Source organism: Trichoderma aggressivum, assembly GCF_033847375.1.
Source record: "Trichoderma aggressivum f. europaeum strain CBS 100526 chromosome Unknown scaffold_045, whole genome shotgun sequence".
In the NCBI taxonomy this organism is placed as follows: Eukaryota; Fungi; Ascomycota; class Sordariomycetes; order Hypocreales; family Hypocreaceae; genus Trichoderma; species Trichoderma aggressivum.
Genome location: NW_026946411.1, coordinates 205,779 through 231,676, shown reverse-complemented (window position 1 = coordinate 231,676; position 25,898 = coordinate 205,779). Strand labels below are relative to the sequence as shown.

General features: G+C 53.1%; 7 protein-coding genes across 7 annotated transcripts; 3 read left to right on the top strand and 4 right to left on the bottom strand.

Moving 5' to 3' along the window:
- Window positions 1-940: 940 nt before the first annotated feature.
- Window positions 941-1,282, top strand: Triagg1_8803 (uncharacterized protein; the record flags this gene model as incomplete). The annotated part of the gene is made up of 1 exon (XM_062903690.1): window positions 941-1,282. One exon carries the CDS (start codon window positions 941-943, stop codon window positions 1,280-1,282), a length of 342 nt encoding a protein of 113 aa, XP_062752275.1.
- A 954-nt stretch (window positions 1,283-2,236) lies between these two features.
- On the bottom strand, window positions 2,237-4,140 carry Triagg1_8802 (transcriptional regulator family: Fungal Specific TF; the record flags this gene model as incomplete). Its single annotated transcript, XM_062903689.1, has 4 exons — window positions 2,237-2,300; window positions 2,377-2,572; window positions 2,633-2,720; window positions 2,803-4,140. The coding sequence occupies 4 exons, from the start codon at window positions 4,138-4,140 to the stop codon at window positions 2,237-2,239; spliced, it is 1,686 nt and encodes a 561-aa protein (XP_062752274.1).
- A 1,850-nt stretch (window positions 4,141-5,990) lies between these two features.
- On the bottom strand, window positions 5,991-7,730 carry Triagg1_8801 (transcriptional regulator family: Helix-loop-helix; the record flags this gene model as incomplete). Its single annotated transcript, XM_062903688.1, has 4 exons — window positions 5,991-6,087; window positions 6,141-6,459; window positions 6,525-7,523; window positions 7,601-7,730. The coding sequence occupies 4 exons, from the start codon at window positions 7,728-7,730 to the stop codon at window positions 5,991-5,993; spliced, it is 1,545 nt and encodes a 514-aa protein (XP_062752273.1).
- A 4,663-nt stretch (window positions 7,731-12,393) lies between these two features.
- On the top strand, window positions 12,394-13,052 carry Triagg1_8800 (uncharacterized protein; the record flags this gene model as incomplete). The annotated part of the gene is made up of 2 exons (XM_062903687.1): window positions 12,394-12,662; window positions 12,722-13,052. The coding sequence occupies 2 exons, from the start codon at window positions 12,394-12,396 to the stop codon at window positions 13,050-13,052; spliced, it is 600 nt and encodes a 199-aa protein (XP_062752272.1).
- A 6,540-nt stretch (window positions 13,053-19,592) lies between these two features.
- Window positions 19,593-21,645, bottom strand: Triagg1_8799 (uncharacterized protein; the record flags this gene model as incomplete). The annotated part of the gene is made up of 2 exons (XM_062903686.1): window positions 19,593-21,383; window positions 21,475-21,645. 2 exons carry the CDS (start codon window positions 21,643-21,645, stop codon window positions 19,593-19,595), a joined length of 1,962 nt encoding a protein of 653 aa, XP_062752271.1.
- A 690-nt stretch (window positions 21,646-22,335) lies between these two features.
- On the top strand, window positions 22,336-23,376 carry Triagg1_8798 (uncharacterized protein; the record flags this gene model as incomplete). The annotated part of the gene is made up of 2 exons (XM_062903685.1): window positions 22,336-22,349; window positions 22,437-23,376. 2 exons carry the CDS (start codon window positions 22,336-22,338, stop codon window positions 23,374-23,376), a joined length of 954 nt encoding a protein of 317 aa, XP_062752270.1.
- An 824-nt stretch (window positions 23,377-24,200) lies between these two features.
- On the bottom strand, window positions 24,201-25,625 carry Triagg1_8797 (uncharacterized protein; the record flags this gene model as incomplete). Its single annotated transcript, XM_062903684.1, has 1 exon — window positions 24,201-25,625. The coding sequence occupies one exon, from the start codon at window positions 25,623-25,625 to the stop codon at window positions 24,201-24,203; it is 1,425 nt and encodes a 474-aa protein (XP_062752269.1).
- Between the last annotated feature and the right edge of the window lie 273 nt (window positions 25,626-25,898).

Here is a 25,898-nt window from a genome sequence, read left to right as displayed (position 1 = left end):
AGAACAAACAGCCCAGTCAAAAATGCTCCCAGAAACCGGGGGAAAGCAGCAAAAAAAAAAAAAAAACCTGAAAAGCGTGGGGATGGGGGAACCCGGTAAGCCATCCATTGGACCTAGAAAAGCTGAAAGCCCGTCAATCCGATGCCCCCCCAGCCAGAAACTGGGATTCGAGACCGCAAAGCGACCACACCATCAACCCAAGCCAGCCAAAGCTGAGCCTAGGTACTATACCTTACCTTACCTTACATGTACGAGTACCAAAACAAACTCCGGGCACGGCAAGGTATAGCAGTACCTGTAGGTTATCTAAAGGTACATGTATTTTATCTCGCCCTCTCTCCTCTAGCCGGCTCGTTAGCCAGCCCAGCCTGGTTCAGGATTTCTGGCTGGATTGCAGCTTACAATAAGAAGAGCCTGGGCGCGCCACCCCCTCACGCCGTTTTCGCTTTCTTCTACTCTCTTTACGATTCCTTCAGTCCAATCCAATCCAAACCTATTCTCCCACTACATACCACAGCCTGTTTTTTTGGTTTCGTCCTTTTATTCTTTTCCCCCCCTCCATCACCCATTGGCCTCTCTGTCCTGCCCGTCTACGTTCGTCCATAGAGACAAAATAGAAAATACCACCCAAAAAGAAAAGGGACCCTCCCAATTTATTAGTGCCGTCACTCTCAGCTTTTCTCGATTACCCTTTTTTTTTTTTTCTTCGACACTAATACCGGACTCCTGTTACCCTCGGTCAAGGAGTGAACGGTGGACTCACCGACCCGCGGCCGCTTCTCATCCCCGAAGTCGCATCATCAAGCTGCAACCTTGCGTCAATTGGAACTACCACCGTGAACAAAGACCCAATATCACATAACCACACCTCGGCCCCATCCACACGTTACATTTTCGCATATAAAAAAAAAAGTAAAGATAAAGAGAAAGAAGAAAAAAAATGTCTGACGCACCCTCCTCCACCGTCTCCTCCGCCCTGCGCCGTCCCTCCACCAGCTCCGAAACGTCGTCCCTCTCCTCGGCCTCAACCGCCTACACCACTTACAAGGACAGAGAGGGCCAGCCGCTGCTGCTCGACGGCAGCATCAACGGCAGCATCAACGGCAACGTCCACGAGCGCAAGGCCAAGCGCGGCCTGCGCCAAAAGGCCCGCGACATGGTCCACGACATGGGCAGCCCGCCCACCGCCAGGCAGGACGCAAAGGACGGCAGGCCCACGCTCAACCACGCTCCCCTGGGCGGCATGGTGGGCGAGCCCGTGATGAGGCAGGGCAAGATTTAGAAGAAAATCACCTTGGGTTGCTTCTTGTTGCGGCGACAAGCGGTAGTGCGGTGCTGCCCAGCAAAATATGACGGAAATGAAATGCGAAAACGGTCTCGGCGTTGTTTTATTCTTCTTCTCGTGTTTGATGGTTCTCTCTGGTTTATATCTATCCGGTTTACCCTTTTCTTCTTTCTCTTTCCCTTGCCTTATTTATATATCAAATGTATTGCAACATTATCCTTGAATCTCTCACAGTTTGTTAGTCGGCGACTAAATCCATAACAAGAGAAGAAAAAGGGAAAAGCAACTCCTTACCTATGACGTTGATCCAAAAAAAATTCACATGCAGTATAACAAATCACTTTCGTACATATGATATGATATGCCACCGCAGAGAAAACTTAAGCGAGGAGATATTGTCCTTATTTCTTACACGTGCAGCCCCCAACCATGTGTCTCTCCTCCAATCCAAATGCTTGCAAGCAAAGTACTGTAAAAAAAGAAGAGAGAGAAAACCCGAATGTTTCCCCGAGATTTCATAGCCGTTGAGCGTTTCCCCCTAAAAAAGCACGCGTGCGTTATCCAGCGCCGCGACTCTATCCAAGAAACAAGATGGAAGAAAAAAAGTATACGAAAAAGAAAGAGAGTTTCCAACGTCTCTGTGTGTGGTGCCAATTTAACCCGCCTTCGTATGAACCCCCTAATGAAAGAAAAAAAAAAACAATGAAAAAGGAAATGAATATGTTAACCCGTTGAATCCAAAAGGGAAATCCTGTTTCTGGATTTCTACCCAACGCCCCTCCGTACCGTACCCCCAGTGTTTGCCTTTGGCCGACTCTGCGTGTCCAATGCCGCACGCTCCATTTGATATTCCGCCATAGGTGGGAGATTTTTGTTGTTACAATGCCTCGTTTAATTGAAAAAATTGCCGTTTCTTTATTCAGAAATCCCATGCTGTCCAGTTGGACTTGTTCATTCGACTGGAATGCTCGTGTCGCCTGAGAGAAAGTGCTCAATGGCATCCACGCCAACTTGCCTACAACACCGGTTAGAACCCAACTCACAACTCGGTATCGATTGGGGAAGGGGTAAGGATATGCGCAGCAACTCACGTAGTCAGCATCAGCCTCGTAAACTCATCCATGTCGTCCGGTCTCGCATACATCCAGAACTCCTTGAAACTGAGATCCGTGATGCAATACTGCGGCTTCTCGCGCCAGGCCCGGAAAAAGTCAACCGAGCATGTGGCCTCCCAGAGGTGCCGCGAGCTCGTGAAGCTATGGCCGTCTTCCCAGCAGTCGTTGGGCGCTGGTTCATCGTAACCGTTAATTGCCAGGCTCATCTGTGAGACTTGGTGTGAATACGTACCTTCTTCGGATTTCAGGACGAAAACGAGACACATTAACGCATAGGCAATCATAATGGTCCGCCTGGTGCTTTCAAGCATGATCCAGCTCTGTAGAGAGAAATCAAACAAGTTAGCATGTGCAATGAAGTAAACAAGAAGAAATAAACAAGACGGTGTAGATGTAACTCACCTCCCAGCTCTTTGGCGGCCTATCTCTCGAGATGAGAGTCGCTGCTGGCAAGCCCTCCTCCAGCTCATTTTTAACCACAACTAGATCCTTCACCCACGCCAGCATGACGCTCATCTCTCTCTCTGCCGCCGCCCTCATGCTCACATCCCCGTCAAAGATGCGCATCGAGTTGAGTAGCAAAAGTGCTTGCACTCTGGCCAGGCGGTCGGCGTGTGTAGTCGCCCTCTCGCCATCACGGTGGACCTCGCGCACTGCATCCAGCAGCACCTTGAGCGCCCAGCCCTTGGTATGCGCAGTGCGTGCCGAGTACGCCGAAGCGGCGGCGAATGTCGTGATGATGGTTTTGGGCAGCTGTGACATCCACAGGCGGGGGTGCATAAAGGGAGCCTCGCGACGCTGCGTGAAACCCGTGTACATCTCTGATATACTCTGGACAATGAAGCCAATCTTGCTGCGGGGGTCGTGCACCTGGAGAACGTCGGCGATGATGCACTGGTCCTCGTGCTGCAGAATAGAAAGATCGCGAACGGGTTGCTGCGGCTGCTGCTGCTGCTGCTGCGACTGGCCCGGCTGTGTATGCTGTGTCTGCAACGGCGGGATGACGGGAACCGGCGGGAGGTCCATCTTGCTGGTGCCGTCTCCAAAGCCGGTCAGGTCCCATAAGCTGCCGGGGCCCGCGGTGGCGCTCGCATTCATCAGGTCGACGATGGAGAAGCCCAGATCGGCGTGCTGGTGATGCTGAGACTCGCCGCCGAGCCCCAATCCCACGTCCTGCTGCTGGAGACTCTCGGGGCTCGTGTTTGTACCGGTTGCAGTGCCGAGGCTCTCCATGTCGAAGCTCATGTCGAATTCGGGGGGCATGTCGGGCGTAGTGCAGCTGCCCTCGACGGCGGAAGTACAAGACGACGATGCCGTTGCAGCGCTTGAGGCGATGGGTGGTGATTGGTGCTGATGCTGATGGTGTAGGAGGTTTTGCGACTGCGGCTGCGACTGTTGTTGTGATTGTTGTGACTGCTGCTGCTGTGACTGTTGCTGCTGCTGCTGAGCAAGAGGAGGAGGCTGACGCTGATAGACGCAGTCCAGGCCCTTTGTCGCACACCGGGTGCATCGTGGAGTTCGCTTGTCGCAGCGCCGTTTGCCTCTGACACAGGCGTTGCAGCTCTTCTGCCGCGACGCCGCGCCGCCATCGCCACCGATGCGGTCCAGCTTGCGCAGGCCAGAGCCGAGGCCGCTGAGCGGGCTGGTGTCTCCAGTAAAGGAGTCCATCGTCGACGGGGGCGGAGAGGCAAAAGTGTAGCTGTGCTGCTGAAGCTGCTCGAATTGGTCGAGCGATGTCATAGCACAAGCCAAGGGTCTCTGTTGCTGCAGGGGGAGCAGCGACGGAGAATCAATCGGGCGGGGTTTTCCAAGGAAAAAAAAAAGAAGAAGAAGAAAAAGATAATGTAATCGAGATGAAGATGCAAAGAAGAAACCAAAAAGAATCGCTGAAAAAAAAAAGAAACAGAATGATGAGTATGTAGAGGGCTGGGGTGTGTATAAGTTCTGGGGGGTGGTTTACGTGATGGTGAAAGGAGTTGAAAAAGAATCCGCGTCGGTGGGATGATAAGATACCGGAACCAAGGATTGCCAAGTTCGCAGCCACACTCGCCTGACTGACTCTTCGACCGCCTGCCGATTCGATCTGGCCTTCGTCAGCTGCGAGATTAAGAAGCGAGGCCTCAGACAAGACCCTAAAACGCAGGAGAACAACGGAGATTTGGCCCAATTGGAATTCGATTTCTCTGTCCCCAATGGCCTTTCGCATGACAAAACGGCCCAAACGTTCGTTCCAAAGTGACAAACTCCGGGCTGGAGCGCAGCCACCCGCCATCAAAGACCCCGAGGACCCGGGCCCAACTCCGCAACTCCGCTCCGCCAAAAGTCCGCAAGCTCCAGCCTCGTTCGCAGACACCGGACCAGCCCGCCCGGGTTTGTTTGTTGCTTGGCTGACGCATGTTTGCTGGAGGAGCTCTTTGATTCCTTCTTCACGGGAACGGGAACGGTATAAAGTTGGGTTCGGGTTGATGTCTGCGCCACCGGGCCTTGAGCCATCTAGGTATCTGCCTAGAATCCCTTCTTCCCATGACGCGGCCTGTAGTGGACGCATCAGGCAGAGATGCTGTATTACAAGTGAGATGCTACATGTAACAACGGTAATGACACGGTTTCTTCTCTTGGCCACACTTCTCAACGTCCTACAAGTATGCAGCGATATGGAGTCTGCGGCGGGTGATTGAATCGCCAATCGTTCGTTGCTCTAATCAAACAGCTTGGGCCACAATCACACAGACCTACCTTGTTTTTATGCGACATCACGGATGGCCCTGGTTGGAAATCAAAGTCAAAGACTAGGTGAAAGCATCTTGCGAAAGTCTGGTTTTAAAACGTCTCGTTACATAAATCAACATCCAGTGGCTCCTCCAGCAACATGCCGTACGGGTTGCCTTCAACATCGCCATCTGAGCTCAATGACGCACATTGCCAGTACTCTGAACGAGCGGCATGCCTCCCAGATTCCCTCCCCAAGCTTCATAGCAAATGGGTATATACCACCACCTCAGAACCAAGCATTTCTCTCCCTTTTATATGGACGTCCTTTGAGAATATTCCCCTCCCCCGTTCCACCGAATCCCTCATCCTGGCAGCCCAGCTGAGATTAGCTTTTGGTTTTCCGCCGCCATATTTGGCACAAGGTAAAAAATCAAAGAAACGCCTCCAACCAGAAGAAGTCCGGTGACAAAAACCACGAAGAGTCCAGTGGTTATGAAAATGAAAGAAAAAGAGAAGAAACGGGTAATAGAAAAGAAAAAAAGAGGAAAAGATGGAGGATCAAAGATCAAAGACAAGAGATCAGGTCCAAAGAAGGGGCGATCGGTGCGACTACTTTTTGAGAAAAAAGTGGCTAGTCTCCGCCGCAATTATACAACCGTCCTCGAGATGAAGACGTTAAGAACCAAGGTGAGAAGTGAAGAAACCCAAAAGCAAAGGTCTAATAAAACAAACAGTTTCAAGCCAAGGCTTCAAAACATTGGTCTGTTGGGGAATAAGGTTTTTTGGTGTTTCCATCCGGTATATCTAGTCGCAGAGTGTGCTGGGCTGTATGAAAGACGTCGTCATCCTCGTCGTTCTCTCTCTCTCTGCATATTCGTTCAATCATGTGGGTATGGGTGAATGACATGGAAGGCGTAGATGAGCATCATGGCGTTGAAGGCATAGATGAGTAGTATCGCGTCATGGCCTAGCGGCCTTGCGTGTTATCAAAGCAAGGCGGGGGGCCACCCAAGACGGTTCCCTAGTACCGGTCTTGTCGATATCCGTTGGCTCGCGGCGCTTCGTACTGAACACCCGTCATGGAATCCGGGCCGTTCGGGATGCCGTTGCTGATGGTCCGGAGAGGCGGCAGCTCGGTCCGGGGCGCGTTCGCATAAGGGTCGGATGAGTAAGGGGCCGCTTGGCCGGCGGGTCCCGGAGGCGGTGGCTGCTGGCCCATGTACTGGGAGCTCTCCATCCGCATTCCCGACAGCTCTCGCCGCAGCAGATCGTTCTCGGTCATTGCTTGGTTGTAGTGATTCTGGAGGACCCTGATGTGGTCAAGCTGTCTCTGGTGCTCGGCAATGGCTAGTGGCGGCTTTGTTAGTCTCTTGTAGAGGAGAGGGGAGAGAGAATACGCGCAAATTACGAACCTTTGGTGAGAATCTCCCACTTGGAGGCTTTGGATCCACGCTCCTGCGGCATCAAATCACGAAGCTGGTCAAACAGCTCCTTCATCTCCGTCCTTCGCTTCCGCTCCGCCAGCTTGTGGCTCACCCGCAGTTCGGGAGTCCTGCTGTAGGGCTGTGAACCCGTGGCACCGTTGCTCTCTTCGGCTTGAAGATCGCTCAGCTGCTTGTGCTGCATGGTATGGTGGTGTACGGGAGGGAACTCGGCCGAGTTCATGCGCGAAAACTCGGAGCCATCGTCGAGCCTGCGCTGACCCGGTGGCAGCCTCGACTCGGTAGTGAACTGGCTGCTAGCAATGGACTCGGTAACACTGCTGCGACGAGACACATCATACGACGAGTGGTTGTTAACAAGGTGGGCACTCGCTCTCGGATTGTCAACTCTTTGGATTTCTTCCTCGGGGAAAGCCCAGGCCTGACCCTTAGTCGGCTCGGCTGCACGGGCGATGAGCCCGGTTGTAGGGCCAGTAATCGTAGGAGCTGTTCTGCTGACTTTGGTGGGCTCTGGGTTTCGGTCAACGCTGGGCTGGTATCCATTGGAAATCCGGTGCGAAGCGAGAGCTTCGAAATTGGGCCTGGGGTTTCGTTGAGAGTGTAGAGTGTTTTGGATAGAGGACGAGGATTGGTTGTTGCTGGTGTAGCCAGAGCCACCGAGACGCATGTCACTGAAGCCCTGGTTGATTCTGCTATCGACGCTTTCACGCCGGCCACCTGCAACGGCAGCGAGCCCTTCTCCTAGGGTTGCCCCTGAGATGCTGGCCGTGTCCAGCGAAGTTGGTCGATCGAATCTTCGATCCACATTGGAGGGATTGGGGGAGACCATCGAGGCTACGCTCATGTTGCTCGCAGCTGGGGAAACGATGGCTTGGGGTAGCATGTTGGTGGCGACGGGAGAGGGTGTCTTGTCAACGGACGAATAACCAGATCCGGCTGGGCTGAGTCCAGTAACGGTAAATGATGCTGCTGAATTGTCTGTTCAGCGAATGGTGAGCAAAACAAGGAGAGGGAGGCGCTCTGGAATTTCAATCAGGGCAACATACGCTTACTCGACGTTTCGTGGGTAGAGTAGAATCCAGAATCGCGTAGCTGGGGAGCAGGCGCGGCGTGCGAAGGGGTTCGCTCGTCTCTGTTGAGGATGTTGGTGAGTCCAGCAGATTTGCTCGGCAGCATTCGCTGCTGTGTCTGCGCTTCCATTCTGGCCATGAACCGCCCTTGAAGACGATCGCGTAAGGAGTTTGTAGTCGAGCGTCGTAGCAGATAGGAAGCCTAGATATTTGCCGGCTGCTTATATCGAGCAAGGACGACAAGACTCGACGTGGAGGAGGATCGGCGACGCCGGCTTGAGGGAGTGGCAGGGCAAAGCTGATGGGACGGAAGCCGCACCGCCGTATCGAGTCGACGGGAAGGCCAATGTTGGGTTTCTCACGGTGGTGAGCAAACACGGGCAAGGAATTGGCGGGAATGCAGGCTCCTTGGCAAGCGAGCGCGAAGCGAAGCTCTCGCTCACAAGAAGAGGCGCGAGCGACACAAAGCAGACACGAGGGGCTAGAGGAAACTGTCGCCAGGCATGAGGTGGAAGACTGAGTGGCAGAGAATAGACTTGGTTGTGATAGAGGCTCAGAGGGGTATAAAGTAGAAGCTCTTGCATGAAATGGCGATGGGGGGAGGAGGGAGAAGAAGAAGAGACCCAAGGCAAGTTTTGGATGTGAGATTTTGGAATTGGACTTTTGGGGGAGGGGATCGGAGAAAAGCTTGGATAGGCGAGGTACTCTGCAAATGTAGGGGAAGGCCCAGGGAAAGTCTTGTACCAACCCGCAGGGCTTTCAGGGTGTGAGAAGAACGAGGAGGTACCTATACCTGCGAGTAAAGGTATACTCGTACAGCAGGTCTGTCAGAGGGACGAATGGGGGAGTGCTCGAAGGCCGCAGGTACCTTTTTTTTTCCAAAGCCAACCGGGCCTCGAAGAGCGCATTGCAACTCGTTGTAGCCACTGCTATCCACACAGGCACAGACACAGCACGGGGGAAACGGGGGGGATTTGGGGGCATGGGCTGGGATTGAGACCAGGACTGGGGGAGCGCAGCGACATCCACAGCGGGTACCTTGTACGAGCGCGTGCAACAACGGAGCAGAGCGGCCAGGGCAGCCAATGCCCAAGTATAGCGTACGAGTACTTGCGAGTCTACCTATTGCTGGACTGAGGCCAGGGAGCACGGGGGTAGCAGTACTTGGCAGGCTAGTACTCCTAGTATGGGTGTTGAGGCTAGAATACTGAGGTAGCCCGTGTTGGCAGCTGTGCTACCGTGCCATCTCCCAGATCAGAGGCCATCCACATGGGTTTCTGGCTGGCCGGGGGCTGGCAGGGCTGTCCGTAGTAGTCCATAGTCCATACCGTATCACCCATCATCCACAATACTGTGCCCAGACTTGAGGCTAATACCACCGAGAATATCTCGGCGAGGAGAGAGAGAGAGGAGGGGGGGAGGAGCCACAGATTACCGCAGTTGGTGGTACCAGAACAGGCTCAGACACAGACACAGACACAGTCACAGATAGACAGTCACGCTCGATTGGGCACCCAAGCACCGAGGAGGAGGAGGAGGAGGAGGAGGAGGAGGAGGAGGAGAGCAAAGAACGAAGGCAGAGCGAGTGCGGTGCTAGACTTGCAAGTACCGCATACATGCCGTCTGGACTTGGTGCTACTCCAGACTGGGAGCAGAAGTCAATGCAATGCAGGCAACCAGGTACTGCTCACTACTGCAGCTAGCAGCTAGCAACTCGTGCGCACGAGAGCCACCAGGACTGACGGACGATACGCTCACCCCCGTGGCCCACCTCCCTGTGGGCTGACGCGGATGTTTGAATCACGACCGGGAGCATACCGCTGTGTCCTTCTGCCATCTAGATCTGGCAGCACAGCGCCTGTGGTGAGCCAGCCAGGGGGGGAACTCTTGTCTTTCTGTCTCTCTGTCTCTCTCTACAGTGTATTCCAGGTTTGCTGCCACCATTGGATGACCGTCTGGTACCCGTACTTTGGCCCAAGCCCGAGGCATCACGTTATACTTAGTGGCAGTACAGTACGAGCAGGCCGCGGTGCTTCCGAGACCGAAACGCTGCTTGCGGCACGGCCGTGGAAAAACTGAAAAATTTCAAACAAAAAAGCAGGCCGGACGAGGAGACGGGGTCGTCTGGTGGCGGCGAATCTCGCCCTCGCAAGCCTCTTTCCAGCAGCACAAGAACAAGAGACATTGGATCGAAAGGCCAAGACGCTCGGCAGCCGAGCTTGTGGCATAACCGGGCTTGCATGGCTGCACGCTACGCACGATACTATTAGCACCCTATTGAACGGTGGCTTCAGCAAAGAGGGCTCCAGCTGAAAAAGCCTTGCAACTCTCTTTCGTCTCGCCACGGAGCCACTGTCCATCTTGTTGACTGCCACTGGCCGGGCATTTCGTCAATGTTGAGAATAAACGGGGATGCAGACGAGTTTTGGCGGTCAGTAGCTTGGGCGTGATCCTGATCCTGATCCTGGTGTCCAGCCCGGAGGCTCTAGCACACACGCAAGTTGCAAGGTGCCCTGCGAGCTGGAGTGCTTGTCCAAGGTACGAAAATAGCAGTTGAGCTCTCTCCTGCAGACACGGAAGAATTGATCAATCGGAACTTGCGAGTGCTGGTACTGGTACGGAGCTGTCGGAGATGCTATCAAATCCAGCCTGGATGGGACGGTGACACTCGCCGAACTGTACGTGTACTGTACGTGTACGAGTACTGCAGCTCGATGCAAGCATCTCCAGGCTACTGCCTCGTGTGCTCCGTTGCATTTGATTCTACATGCAGAACCTACGCAATACCAATCCAGTAATTCCAGTGGCCCCCCGGATACAACGACAAGCAATGCCTCAGCAGCCGCACGGACGCGCCCAGGCACGTACAGGTACTCGTCCATGGCACATGTGGACGGATTGGACGAACTTGTGTCCATGTGCGAGGGCGTTTCCTGCACGCGGCGTCGTACTGCTTGCTTGGTGATACCACACAAGCCCCAACCTTGCCAGACGTCTTGGGCTTAGTTGGGACTTTGCATTTCTCAATTTGTACGAGTACAGATGGGTGTAGCAGCAGGCTATACTCCGTGGTTTTATAGGTAGGTGCGGTGGTTTGCGAATTGGAGATTGACAGCATGTAGGTAGTAATTGATCCGTGCAAAGGACGAGGCATGGCCGGCCAGCTTGGCTTGCCTGGGGGCATGTCACCACCTTGCAAGTCGCTCTACCTGCTAGCCCAACTGCCAGCTGCAAAGCACGTGTTGAAAAGTGCTTTTTGCCTCCTGTTGGGTTAGGATTCGATACGGGAACATGGATCTTGGTAGCAAAAGGGCGGGGGTCTGGCTATAATCGCCGATGGGTGCGAGGCTAAGTTACATTGCGACACGTTTCGCCCTGGGCGGCACTTGGCTTGGGGATGCTGGTGCTGGCAAGCCAAACTCGGGGCCTCCACTCAACGAAACGTTAATGTTCTTTTCCCGGACGTGTCCCGACTGTTCCTGGACGGCGTGGGCGATGAGTAAGAGGAATCCAGGCCGAGTTGAGGCCGGTTTGGTAAATGGCCTCTCAAGGACAAGCAGAGGAGATTGAATTGGGCAACCCGTCAGCGGTTCGGTAGTGATACGGCAGTATTACTGTGCTCGCAGCTGTGCAGACGAGGTGGCAGAAGTCCAGAGTACGAGTACAACGGGCACAGTGGTGGAATTTAAATCAAAGAAATTGGGCACAATTGAAGAACATGCAGCAGCAAGCAGCCTCGTGCTTCTCCAGTGCAAATTCCTTGGCCCTCGTGGTCCCATGTGCGCAATCATCTCGGACAGTACGAGTACAGGCACCTGTTGTAGGTAAGGCGGTATACTCGTACCTACAGGTAACGTACCGTATCGATGCAAGTACCGAGGACAAGGCAAGTAAGTGCACTGGCTTCCCTCCAGGCTCGAATCTGGCCATCAAACTGCATCTTGCTTTTTACCCGTACAACTAACTACAAGGCATAACTACTAGCAACACACGACGGGAATTTCATCCTCTCTCTCTCCCCCACACCAAATAAGGCGCAATCTATCCATCAGCTAACCGATTTCTGTCTCCAGCTACATACAGTATATCCCCATCTTCTCCATTTTCACATGATACGCTCTCATTTCGCCTGTTGGTTCCGGGACAAGGCTGCTTTCGGCCAATTTCAGGCGAGATGCTCCATGCTCATGCTCCATGCTCATGCTCGTGCTCGTGCTCGCTCGCTGCCCTCGGGGAGACGGAGAAAACAAACATACACTAGCAACGTAACACAGCAGGCAATTCCTAGGGGAGATTGGCCATATAATTTCAGCATTCAATGCGCTGTGCACGAACACAACGATACGAATCTGGGAAGAAAGAAGATGCTGGCAAGCAAGGCGGGCGTGCCCAATGATTTTCGTACTGTGCACTCCCACCAGGTAGTAGCACCAAACAACCGATTTGTTTCATCACATGAAAGGCTAGTGGCTTCCCTGCCTTGCAGGGGCCGATAGACAGCTATTGATTCTCTCCTGGGCTAGCAGAGTCGAGCCGATATAGCAAAGGAGGCAGCGACACAGAAAGATGCAATCATGGCCCATGGCCGGGTGTCGCTTCACCATCCTGCTCGCTCGCATACCAGTTGAGGCGATTATAGACACGCCCCTTTGGCATCCAAACCGTCGGGCGGGCGCAAGCACGTTCTTACCCGCCAAGGGCTCCCCCTCAGCCTGCCAAAACGTGACCTGGATGCCGGTGGCAAAATCCTCCAGCTTGTGCGGTCAAGGATGAGCCCTGCCATGCGTGCCGGAATGGACACCGAGGTCTCGACAAGAACGGCTCCCAAGGGCTCCTTTTCGTCAAAAGGTGTGGACGAGAGTGAGAGCGAGCCCTTCAGTGATGACGGCATACTAGGAAACCGCCTTCTGAGGGATGGCACTCGACAGAAGACCCTGCAATGTCCGTTGGAGGGTCCTTTCTGCCATTTTAACGCTATCCTCCAGAACCCGGTCGTAACAATGCCGCCTCTCATCACCCCGAACCTGGGCGAGGAGGGGTGAGGGCTCGCCGCCTTTGACTGGCCAGAATGGCAGCTCATGGGGCAAGCCAAGCCAGGGCTCCTCGTGCCGCTGTGGATGGGATTGACTTGGTGTGCCCACAGGTCCACACCAAGGTGCATATGCGCGATCTTCCGCCGCCACGTGAGACTCGTTCGGCCGCCGCTCTCATTGGCGTGAGGGATATCGGCCATAGAAAGTCGGAACCGGTGATAGTGAGCGTTCGGGGGGGTGGATTTGCTGACCAACAAGCCACGCAAGATGGGGAACGTTTGGTGGTTCATCGAAACCAGCCTGAGCCCCAGCAGAGCATCGTCCAAAATCACTTCTACGAGTACGAGTACTTGTACAACTCTACAAGGCAAAAGTCGCTTCATGCTGACAATTAGGCTTCCACGTCCTCCACACGCGCCATCAGCCCAAGTTGGTACCTGTGCATGAGATTGTAAGCCCAGGCAAGCGGAAGTCACCCGGAGCACACAGCCAAGGGACGACCCGAGCTTCGATGCCAGCGGAACCAAGATGAGAACAACTCGAGACCGGCTGGAATGTTCTTGCAACGCCTTTTGCTGCGCCGCCTCGGGATGGGCGCTAGAACCACAGATAGCATGCTTCCCTCGTATACCAGCAATCAAACGAAAGGGAATGCACGCGGCGGGCCTTGACTAACAAAACGGCGCGCCTCCGGCCATACGTCGACGACAAAGCGACGCTGATGGGGTGGCAGAAGCTTAATGGAACGATGGAGCGTGTGCCACACCATGCCAACAAGTGCGAAAAAAACCTCGTGGCTCGGCAGTCTAGCATGCCCTGCACGACTTACTCAGGCACGCCGCGCTATTCATCTTTGGGTTCAGCCAGGACGGGGTGTGGTTGGGTGGTTTTTAACCGTCCGTTCCAAGCACAGCCCTAACAGAACCGGCTGAGCCTGGATAGGAAGGAAAAAGAGAAAGAAAAATACGAAGCAAGCCAAGCAGTAACTGAAGTCGGAATGACCTGCTACGGAGCCCAAAGGGGGGGGAAAGCCCTTTGGCTCACCCTTTACTCGATTCATCAAGCAAGTCACTTGGTTTGTCATGCTCGTCCCCTCATACGGAGTACTACCTCGCTCATTCTTCTTCCTTTCTCTCGGTTTGCGTGAATGAGGCTGTTCTTTTTTTTTTTTTTTTTTTTTTTTTTTTTTTTTTTTTTTTTTTTTTTTTTTTTTTTTTTTTTTTCAAAACTCTTACTAGATCCACCGGCCAAACTCAGTCCCTCATGAGAGCTTACCGGCAGTCAAATAGAGAAAGGTTATCTCGTTTCATCAAACGCCTAGGCCCCAGCTACATATACAGTACCGAGTACACCTTTATCATTATCAGCCTTGGATCCCAACAAGTGCACTCGTATTAGCCGGTGGCTTATATGGCTGTGTCCATTGGTACTTGTTTAACCAGCGCAACGCAACAGAGAAACTCATGAGTGTCCGGGGTAATACAAGTACAGTACGACCCTTCTTTGTTTCTTGACTATCATTATGGCGTACGTTTCAACATTGAACCGCCAGGGGCTTGTCCAACACTTGATGCCCATAGCATCTCACTGCCGCCATAGGCGTGGCGCGCTACGCGGCTACCAGGGCAAGTAGCAAAATGAATGGAAGGCAACGGCTCATTAGCCCAGGTGGGAATGCCCAAGGCCAGGAGGACGGGAGCAATCACGACCGCCCAATGCCTTGTAAAGTTCAAGGACGCCTATAGCGGACATGGCAGGGTGATGCCTACCAATTCAATTCGAGTGCGGAAGCCATTGGGAATCGCCCACGTGGTGATCATCCACAGCCCGCCGAGACAAAGAATGCGATCAGAAATGATATGCGCAGGCCCCGGCTAGTTGATGATGGACGGCACGACTACCCAGATGGTGACGACGAGAATCAGCGATTTGCTATGGAGAGGCTAACAAGCGCCTGTGTCAATGATAAGCGAGTTCGACCAGGGCTGTCGCATACATACATATTGCATGTACAAGCGCTTGAGCTCCATACCGTCCAGCACTAATCATTCCATCGTCGGCACTTGACGGCTACAGTACTCGTCAAGAAGGCGCAGGATATTACACTTCATAGTACATACGTCTCCTCCATGGATTAGCATACCTAGCTGCTTGTCATGTCGAAAAGAAAAATCGGTGAGCAGCTTGCTTGGAATAGGAAACTCCGGGGGATACCCCTCTCGTCCTTTGATTTCTCAATCTCGCGCACGTCTGGACCACGAAGCGAGCTGAAGCCAGCCGAAGCATATACGTTCAGCTCCACGTTGATACCCATGCGCGACCTTGACGGCATTTTCAACTCTGCAGGACGTCAAGCATTCATCATGAGGAAACGAAGCATGCAAAGGACGCCAGAAAGAAGACTTGCTTCAGACGCTAGGTTTCCACAAGAAATGACGAACACTAAGGCTTACGCAAATTGACTTGAATCCTTTGTACTCGTATTAGTCCAGTTCCTCGCTGCGGTCCAACGACGCAAATATCCCGAAAGTCTCGCTATCGTATACCGCCTATTGCGGGGCCAGCCGACGGAGCATATACGAGTAATACCGCCATCGAGGAGCGCGTCGTTTGTTATCTCTGGCAAAACACTCGCGCTGCTGCTACCAACACCTGCATGCGGAGTACGAGTAGACAGACTATCGTACAAGTACGGAGTACTCGTGACAATCGCCCCGCGTATGATACATACAAATAAACGAAAAGTATTGGCCACCTTGCCAGCGAATGGACCTATATTGCAGGACATGTTATCCAAATTGGGAAACTAACAAGATCGGTGGCCGGCACGCGGAAGCACAGCATTCTAGACCGCAAAAGCAACTCGGCAAATTTGATCTGTCCAACGGCCTACTCGTACATACAGTAGCGTCTGCCAGCAAAGGGGTGGTCTGGCCTGGCAATCCATCCATGCGTTGCTACAGTACGAGTACATGTACAATTCAAACGCCCTCAACTGAACTGGATGACTGGTGTCCTCCATCAGTGGCTGCCTACCCTCGGCCATGTCCCGAGCATGGAAGCCCACCTGGTTAAAGTGGCTCCAGCAGATCAAGCCCGTTGCCATGTTGTTCGTCCCATCTTTGCCTGTGCTGTGCTCATGGCAAACCCGCTTTATTACTTTTTTCTTTCTTTTTTTTATTTTTTAATTTCCAGACAAAGAGTGTTGCAACTCGACCAACTACTATTACGGAGTATCCCCTACGAGCACCTGTTGGGTTCGAGATACAAGAGACTGTCAAGTGTATCTAGAGTACGTATACAGTAGTACCTGCTTCTCTGTTAAAGTTTTCTCTCTCGCATCGAGGCCAACAATCAAAAGCCTCGTCACAGATCGGAACCAGGTCAATGCGCCGGCAGCATCGGCTCTACTTGGGCCCATTCAGTTAGATGTACGAGTACTCGTAAGTAAGAGACGTGGTCTGTAACAATCGTGCCCTGGCCAAAGGCAAGCCGAATGGGGCCGTCACAGCGGCCTGCAGCTTATTGCCCTCTGCTACCCGAACATACTCGAAGGGAACCACACCTTGATGCCAGTGCTCGCAACAAACCACGGAGCCGCACCTATACGGTTCCTCGAATGTAACGCCGGCCCTCCAATCACATGTGGTAGTCATATATCGGGATCCCAACAGCATTGAACAAGCACACAGATGCTCCTAGTGTAACAGGCGGCCATGTATGTGTACTCGTATGTAAGGGCACAATACAAAGGGCTTGGGACAGGATCCCCGGTACCTGATCCGCAAATGCATTATCAGATCAAGCCGTGATGTCAGGCACCGCAGTGCATCATCCCGGCTCCCTTGTGGTGGCTTTTTCCATTGGTCACCGTGACTCTGCGCGGCACGCCACCTACATACAAGCCAACTCGCGACATCCGAAGAGAGGTCCATGCTCTGTTTGTCTCAAACAAGTGCGGGATCGGATATCGAAAGCCACCGCTGAACCTGTATACACTTGGTTGCCCAGACTGCCGTTCTCGGACAGTAGAAAGCCTTGGTGTGCGTGACAAACCCCATCTCAAAGATGCGGTGCAGCAAGGGCGGTTTACTTGCAGGCTTGTGGGATAACCTACCAAGGTACTCGTGAGCAGTTCTGGCTGATATAGTAGCTGGCAATATGCTTCGGAGGCGGGCCGATAAAGGTGACTTACACTAGCATCCGAAGAGGACCAAACAAACCAACTACTCGCCTTTCCACTTCACACAAGTGCTCTCATACTTCTGCCGGCGTTGCACGCTTTGTCTAAGCTCGCATATGGCAGGGCCCTTGATGGGAACAAGCTTAATGTACCGAGTCTGGATCTACACCTTAGCTCAGTTGAGGTGGATATCGTGTCCAGGATTACTGCCAGATGAGATTGACCGGCTCCGGCAACGATAGGAACTAGTCTGGAGGGCTGCATGCCCCAACCTAGATACGCCAACAACCCGGGATATTGTTGGTTGGGGGGGGAGCAATATTTGCTCCTCCGGAGGGCTGAAGCGGCACGCCAGAGTTCATTTCCCCCCTCTCTCTCAGCTGCCTTGGACCGAGACAAGGGTCACGATTTCAGCCGCTCACCTCAACGCGGGCCCAATGATCATCGACCTGGTGTGTGTGTGTCCTTCCCGTCCGGCCATCTCGATAGGCCCAGGATCACGGCACAGAGGGCGGCCCGTCAGACACGAGGTCGAGATTGGGAACCGTGTGATATCACAGGAAAGCTTGCCCGGGCCGAGACACACAAGATATAACATAACATTAGCTGGGTATGCTGTGCTTCACAAAACCTCCCACGCGCTCTTCCTTTTTGCTTTTCTCGAGGTGGCGCCGCCTCACCGCGCGCCTGTGAAACACGGACCGACCTTTGGCCAACTAAACTATTTGATTTGGGTGACCCGTTGTGCAGAGCTGTGTGAGCTGTGAGGCTCTCCGATAACCCCGTTCTCATCCCGTGTCAAGAGACGGCAGCCCGTGCACGGCAAAATGGTATTTGTCATTTACGAGATGTTTGATGAGCATACTCTCCCGCTGCCACATGTTTCCTTCGTCCCGAGAGGGGGGGAATGTCACCCCGTTTCTTTCGCGTCACGCCTCCCCCGTGGCCAAGTTCACGGCGGTCTGATGCCAGCGGCGAACGATCTGAGACTGTGTGCCGAGTCAAAAAAAAATGGTGACGAACCCAGTTCCAAGTTCGCCAGGGTCTCAGGAGCAAAAGAGAGAGAAAAGGCTGCCTGGGACAGATACACGCCCCCCCCCCCCCATTCGGCAAACTGTGGGCTAGTGGAACAAATTTCATGTTGGTCGTTGGGCCCTTCTCTTGAGTTCTCTTGTTGTTACTCGGCTGTCGGCCCTCTCTGGTGGCTAAACCTTAAAGCGAGCTCTTTTTATAAAGGGGAAGGACGAAAAGGAAAAACAAGCCATCGACATTCTAGGCCTTTCGCGAAGCCAAAATAACGAATAATTACGTTTTTTTTATCTGCATACCCCTCCCGCAACTAGAATTCTCCGCGGAAAAACTTTGCGAAATTTGTTTTCTCCTTTGTGCCAACTTTGTGGACAGGAGGGGATGTGGTCATGGAAGCAAGGAGCCACGGCGGCGGCCACCAGAGACACGGAGGAGGAGGAGGGACCAAGAAAGAAAAAAGACAGGAGGCGAGGCGAAAGGGAGGGCGTGCGATTTTTTGCTTGCTAGATGGGTTACCCAAGGCCCAAGAATTGGAAATGCCTAGCTTTTCTGGCAGCTTGGTCCCGATCCTGCGGGAGAATTATGAACTGTACGATAAGTGAGGGAGGGGGGTCCATGATATTGTAACTGAGACAGAGAAGCCTTGTTTTCTCTATTTCTTGATTTTACAGCGGTGAGGCTGCCTGATGGGGTTGTACAAGAGTGGGCTCTTATTGAATAATACGCAAGATACTTGGTTTCTGCGGAGCGTGAACTATTTGAAAAAGAGATTGAGCCGAGTCTTTTGTTACTCTGAGGAGGGCAAGGGTGATGTTGTTCCCGAGCCTATTGGCGTGACACGGGCGTCAACATTCATTTGTCCATTCAAATGGTTACTCATTCGTAAACGCATGAGATACGAGTCCATAGGAGGAGTGTAGTAGTCGCATCGTGATAGTAGTCTTTGCAGCAGAAGAAGTATTCAGCAATAGGTTGAACAGAAGAGAAGAAAAGGAATCACTCGATTTTCAGGAGAAATCCTTACGCGTAGCAAAGCCTGAATCCAAAATGCAAAAAAAAAAAAATTTATAAACTAAGAGTCCGTTGTAATTTGAGATCCAGAAACATGGAGGCGGCATGAATGGATAAAAGTCGTCGTGAATAAAAGTTGCCGTGAATAAAGAAAGCGTCTTAGAAGGGAGATATGTGTGAGTGAACTGAGACACAAGCAAGGATGATGCAAAAGTACATGTGAATCTGTCCCGAGCTGATCATCTGGCGCAAATGAGTTTCACATTTTGCAGCTCTTTGTGTCTACTCCTTGCATATCCACAGACAAACATCTCTTCGGTCCTCCTACTATACACCCAAGCAGAACAAGTTTCCTTTCATATACCATGTGTAGAGAGAGATGTAGATGTATTCATCTAGCTAAAGTCATAGTCAACATCCCCATATCCGGCGTATAATCTGTGTAAAAGTCCTATATCCCATGCCTGCTACATCCCAAACTAATTAATACTCCCTGGGAAACAACGATATATTTGCTCTTTGTTCATTAGGCTTCCCCCTGTTTTCCTTCTTTCCATGCATGCTCATCATAAATACAACTTTATCAAGTTGGACCAATATAAAGTAACTGGGCGAAAGGAGACTGCTTCGCCTCGTACCCATCACTGCGCTAAAGAGGTCTCATACGTTTAAAACAAATGACAATACGACGTCTCAAATGAGGAGGAGCCTTCTAAAACTCAAACTCTGGTCTGAAAATGTCTGGGTCCACGCCGGGTACCGTCTTGTCTGCGAGGTCCTTCCTGCCCATCTGCGTAAACACCCTCCTCAGGGTATCGTACAAGGTGCTGCTTCGGTTCTGAGCAGACATTCTGTCGAGAGCCTGGTCGACCTGACCGGCAGCGCCATCGCCCAAGATTTCGTACGCCTTGCTGCGACCAGACTTCTCAATCGTCTTGTGCATGTCAAGCGCAGCAAGGAAGTGAGATGCTGCCTCTTGGTGGCAGTTGATGTTGATACAGCTCACGCCCAGGTTGTAACGGGCGCGGACAAAGTTGGGGGCCAAGGACAGAGCTTGCTCGTACGCAGCAATGGCCTCCTCTGACCTTCCGCTGTTGGCGAGTGTAGCTCCGAGTCTGTTCCAGAGCAGGGGGAGCTGCTCCTGCTGGTTTGTCGTGCCCAGCTCTGAAGAGTGAAGAGCGGACTGGAAGCAGTCCACGGCCTTGTCGTACTCCTCTGCTCCGTAGAACAGCACACCCAGTCCAACCTGGACATCGGGGTCCATGTGCTCGCCGTCGGGGCTAAGCTGGGCAGCCTTGATAAAGAAACTAGTGACCTTGTCATGCAGCTGCTGTCGGTCGGTGAATCCCATGTCTGCGACGGGGTGCAGGTTTGCGGGATCCAGGATGGTGGGATACTTGACCGAGAGCCACCTCTCAAGGGTTCGGTACGCCGTGCTGTCGTAGCCCTCGTTGGTGTAAGAAACAGCCAGACCCATCATGGCATCGAGGTTGTTGGGATCCAGCTTCAAGGCTTGCTCCAGCGCGCGAATAGCTGCCGTCTCCTTTTCGTTCTGAGCCTGAGCCGAGCCCAGGTATACCCATGCCTCAACATGCTCTGGGTTCTGCTGAACAGCAGCTTCAAACGCCAAGGCCGCCAATGACAAGTTGCCTCCCTCCTTCATGACTCGAACACCCTCGGCGAAAGCATTCTTCTGCTCACGGAAGATGTTCTCTTCCTCAAACATGTAGTTCTCGACAATGGGGTCAGCAAATCGTCCCCAGTCGTTGATGCCGTTGAGATCGGGCATGAGGTCCTGGCCCCATTCGGTATCGAATTGATCAAAGTATTGTTGTTCGTTCACCATCGACCTAGCAGCAGCAGTCTCAGCCTGGATTCCTTTCCAAATGGATTCGAAGTCACCAAACTCATTAGTCTCCGATTGGAGTTTATTGTCCATGTCCTCCAGTTCCTTCTCGGCGGCATTCGCCTGCTTCTCGGCCTCCTTGGCCTCTTCCTTGTCCTGGAGTTCGAGCTGAGCAAAGTGCTCTTCCCACTTGTGGTCGTCCAGTTCGACCATCTTGCCCTTGCCCTTTAAGTCCTGTTGTTGTTGCTGAACGGGCTGCTGTTGCTGCTGCTGGTACATCGGCTGCATCATGGGCTGAGCGTATCCCATGCCCATCCCCATCCCCATCATGTTCATGTTCATGTTCATGCCCATGCCCATGCCCATCATTGATCGCTGGGGCATCGCAGCAGACATGTCACCTCGCATTTGAGGCGCCATGGCCGCAGCGGCGGCAGGGTTGGCTTGCTGGAAGCGCGCAAACTCCTCGGGGCTGAAGAGGGCACTCGGCGACGCCTGGAGCACGACGTCCATGCCGGGCTGGGCGTTGAAGTCTTGTGCCCATGCCTGCGGCGAAGGGCCCATGGGGGCAGCGCTCAGGTGGGCAGCGGGCCCGCCTGGCAAGGTCGGGAATTCTTGTTGAAGACCTGGGCCACCATTGAGGAAACCGTTCATCATCTACAGCACCATGGACACATCGCGTATTAGTAATGCGCACCCCGAGGCAGCGTAAACAGACAAACAACTGGCCATGTATCAAATCACGTACCTCATCCTGGGGCGCATTGGCAGGCGAGCTGCGAAAGCCTCCCAGCTGGCCACCTGGTCCCCGGCCGACGAGACGATCGCGTTGTAGCGTCTTGTCATCTTGAACGTGCTTCTGGAACTGGCTCAGGGGGTTGCCAGCCGTCGAGCACTCTGCGCCTCCCATGAACGACATGATGGCTACGATATGTGTGTGGTATGCGCACGCGAGCTGTCGATCGATGGTCGTTTGTTGTTGCTGTAAACAAGGAGAAAGGAGGTGGGAGGTTGGAGGTGGACGAAGTTACTTAAAGAGGGGATGGAAGGCGAATCGACAACAACCCGAAGGATGTGATAATCAGTTGGGCTCTGCCGCGGCTGTGATGCTCCAACCTTTGGCTAGTGGACACGAGAAGAAGACGCACTTGCCGGGAAGAAGCAAGGACGAGCAAGTACAGCGGCTCCGGCGCAAGGAAAAGAGTCAAACAGGCGCTTCCAGGCACTGGCACGTCACCTGCAGGAGGACGCTGGGCTGGGTTTGTTGTGTGGGGAAAAGGACAGGCGCCTACCGAGGCTATCGCCGGTCCGTCCGGGTTGGTAAGCGTCAATCTGTTGTTGGAGCAATGGGGGGCTGAGGTTTCTCAGGGGCTGCACGTGACTGTGGGGTATCAACAAAACGTTGACGGGACAAAGTGTGGCGGTTTTCCTGCGCTTGGCTGAGTTGAGTGTGGCGGTGCTCTTTGCTGGTTGTGCTCTCTGCTGCTGCTGCTGCGCTATCGATAAGATATCTTTTTTTTTTCTTCGCTCGTCAGAAAAGGCATCACGGCCGCTTTGGAGTTGTAATTCGCATGCAACAAGCAATTCCAAGCCATTGCTCAATCCCACAATGCTTCGCCAAGTGTAAGTTCTCCAAACATATCCCCCGAAACAGAAAAAAACACACTCAACCCGGCAAACTCTAACACAATCTCCCCTTCCCCCTCCCAGAAAACCCCGTAACGCCCGCTCCAAGAGAGCCCTCGAGAAGCGCGAGCCCAAGGCCGTCGAGAACCCCAAGACATGCCTCTTCCTCCGCGGCAACAACTGCTCCCAGGTCGTCCAGGACGCCATGAACGACCTCTTCTCCATGCGCCAGCCGCTGTCCAAAAAGTTCACCAAGAAGAACCCCATCCACCCCTTCGAGGACGCCGCCTCCATCGAGTTCTTCTCCGAGAAGAACGACGCCAGCCTCTTCGTCTTTGGCAGCACGCAGAAGAAGCGCCCGCACTCGCTGACCTTTATCCGCACCTTCAGCCACAAGGTGCTCGACATGCTGGAGCTGTACCTCGACAGCGAGAGCTACCGCTCCATCTCGCAGTTCAAGACCAAGAAATTCGCCATTGGCATGCGGCCCATGATCCTCTTCGCCGGCAGCGCCTTTGAGAGCCCCGTCCCCAACGAGTACACCCTCGCAAAGAGCATCCTCGTCGACTTCTTCAAGGGCGAGCCCGCGGACAAGATCGACGTCGAGGGCCTGCAGTACATTGTCTCCGTCGCCGCCGAGGACACCGCCGGCGACGGCGACGCCAAGCCCTCCATCCACATCCGCGTCTATGTCATCAGCACCAAGCGCAGCGGCCAGAAGCTGCCCCGCGTCGAGGTGGAGGAGATCGGCCCGCGGATGGACCTCCGGGTCGGACGAATGCAGGAGGCGGACGAGGCCATGCTCAAGGAGGCCATGAAGAAGCCACGCGGCATTGAGGAGCGGACAAAGAAGAACGTCACCATGGATTCGATGGGTGACAAGCTGGGCCGTGTGCACTTGGGCAAGCAAGACTTGGGCCAGCTGCAGACAAGGAAGATGAAGGGTTTGAAGAGGTCTCGCGATGATGCAATCGAGCCGGAAGATATTATCGCGGAGGAAGTACCCAAGAAGGCGAAGAAATAAAGCTGGTCAACGCATCAGTCTAATGTCACAAGAAAAGAAAAGAAAAGAGAGGGTACAGGATGTTTGGTGTGGTTAAATCCTTGGAATTGGAGTTTGGCGCCTTGGGTGGCTTCATAGTCGGCTCTGTCAATTACTGCTATATAGTGTCCTAAGATTTTTTATCAAAGCATCACAGTTAGATGGAATGACGGGTCTGTATTCACAAGCATTGGCATTCTTAACCGATTCGCATTCACTCATTACCACGTTCACATTTGCATCCCAACACGTTCACAAGTGGTATTGTAATCCCAAAGGCAAATAAAACATGGCAACGTTCGTCAAGGACTCGCTACGAGTCCTAAAAGTATTATGTGTCGCGTCGTTCCCGTATCAAAAATGAAACAATTGGCTCCCAAGAGTCTTAACAACGAGCCCCATTATCAGACCGTCTTTGTCCATTCATCCCTTTCCCAACGCCAGATAACGCTTCGCCAGTAACAAGAAATATGCGAGGAGCGACCTTAATGCACGCCTCAATAAAAATAAAGGGGGGGATATAAAAAAGTAGTAAAGATGAAAGGTGGCAAAAGCGAAGGGAAGAAGAAGCCCTCTCTAAAAGGAAGCAGAAAGAGTCAAAACAAAAAAAAACCCCCATGGTGGTACATCTTTTTCGTAGTTGCCTTTAACACCAACGCCGCCACTGTTGAAGAACCAGGGGTTCTCAAAACGTTATTAAAAAAACAAACAGGGGAGAGAAAATGAACAAGAAACAATCACAATACCAACGACAACCGTGTGCTTCTGAAACGGGTACTATGGTTGCAATGCAGGTCTCAAGGCCACTAGTCGAGAGGCGGAGGAACCAAGCCACCTAAATCGCCCACCACAGGTATCGACTCTATTGATTGTGGTCCTTGGGCTCTATCCATCATCTTAGCCATGAGATCGATGTGGTTCAGTATAGTCTCCGCGGATGGGACGTTTGTATCGGCTGGAGGGTTCTCCTTGCGCTCCACGCCCCATATGTCGGCCGGGATAGCGTCGGCCTCTCCATCCCACAGCGCAATGCGGATGGGCCATTCAAGGTGCCTCCACCATTTCGAACCCGTCTCGAACAGACTCACAAGGCCCATGACCTCTCGTCGAGCAACATCATCTAACCACCACACGTTGTCCATACGTTTAAGTAGCGCGAAGAAGCAGGCGAGAATGGCCAGGGCTCGAGGCCTCTTAGCCTCAACAAGTTCAACGTAACGCCGCGAAACGGTGGATGGAAGGGCCAGTGCTGAAGGAGCGTAGTGGTTTTTATGGGCCCAGTTGAGAACACAGACAGCATGGAAGTAACCTTGGTTAGTTGCCGCTCTGTTGTCTTCATCTTCTTGTTCCAGCTCTTCGTCCAAGTCATCGAGAAGATGGCCAAAGAAGGAGTCTGGGCCTAGCGGATTCAGATCGAGCATGAAGCCCGGCTGGGAGTCAATGACCACCTTGACAGTGGCGCTGTTACGGATCCACTGCCACGACGTAGCCACAATGGTCTTGACGCCTTGGAAAGCGTGAAACCAAGATAGGGGTAATGCATATCGACGGTGAGGTTCACTTGGATCCGACGGGTCGCCATCCTCCTTGACAAATAGCCGAGACGCCGTCGCCTGGAACGCAATGAGACATGAGGTCAGGAAGAGGGCGTCTGCGTTTTCTGCCGTAATGCCCTTGTTTAATGAGCGGCAGTACTCAGCCAAGGTGGACGCGGAATATGCGTGGGAGGCTTCGATCATGACCTTGTCATCGGGGTTCTTAAAGCGCAAATGTAAAGCGGCCACTGAGAGAACTGCGTCGATCAAGTAGGTCCGTCCCTCGAGGGCGAAGCGTGGGACATCCTTCTGCCAGATATCCGTACTGGCAGGAGAATTCATGACGAGAGTCTTGGAGGTGCTGGTGATGTATTGGTGCCATAGTTGAAACTCCAGAAGCCGGTCCCCTTGCCTGGTCATGGATGTGATGATGGGGACGGATGGTAGCGTGAGCGATGGCGTTGAGACCGTACTGGGGGGAGAAAGCCGCGAAGGCGATATTCGACGATTATCGTACGTGGACATAGCTGACGCTGATATCGCTGCCGTAGGCGCCATCGTAGTCGCAGCTGTCGCCGTCATGGGTCTTGGACTCACTGAAGCCGGCGCGGACACAGGCGCCTGGGGACTCTTAGTGGCCGGGGTGGGAAGTGTATGCAGTTCATCGAGCACTTGGCGGCTCTCGAAATCGCACATAACGCCATGCTTGGAGCAGTTTCCGCATCGTGGATGAACTTCGTCGCACTATTCAGAAGGAAAGAACCGGCGGCATTAGTTTGGTGTATTCGCAAGGCCGCTGGAGAGGTTCTCATTCGGGAAGTCGGAGAGGGAAAGCGGTGGGAATTGTCGGGGACTTTTTTTTTTCTCCAATGATTTTTTTTTTTTTTTCATCTTACCTTAATCTTTCGGTTCTTACATCGTCGACACCCCGCGCGCGACTTTTTGTGTGACCGTCTGGGAGGCATAAGG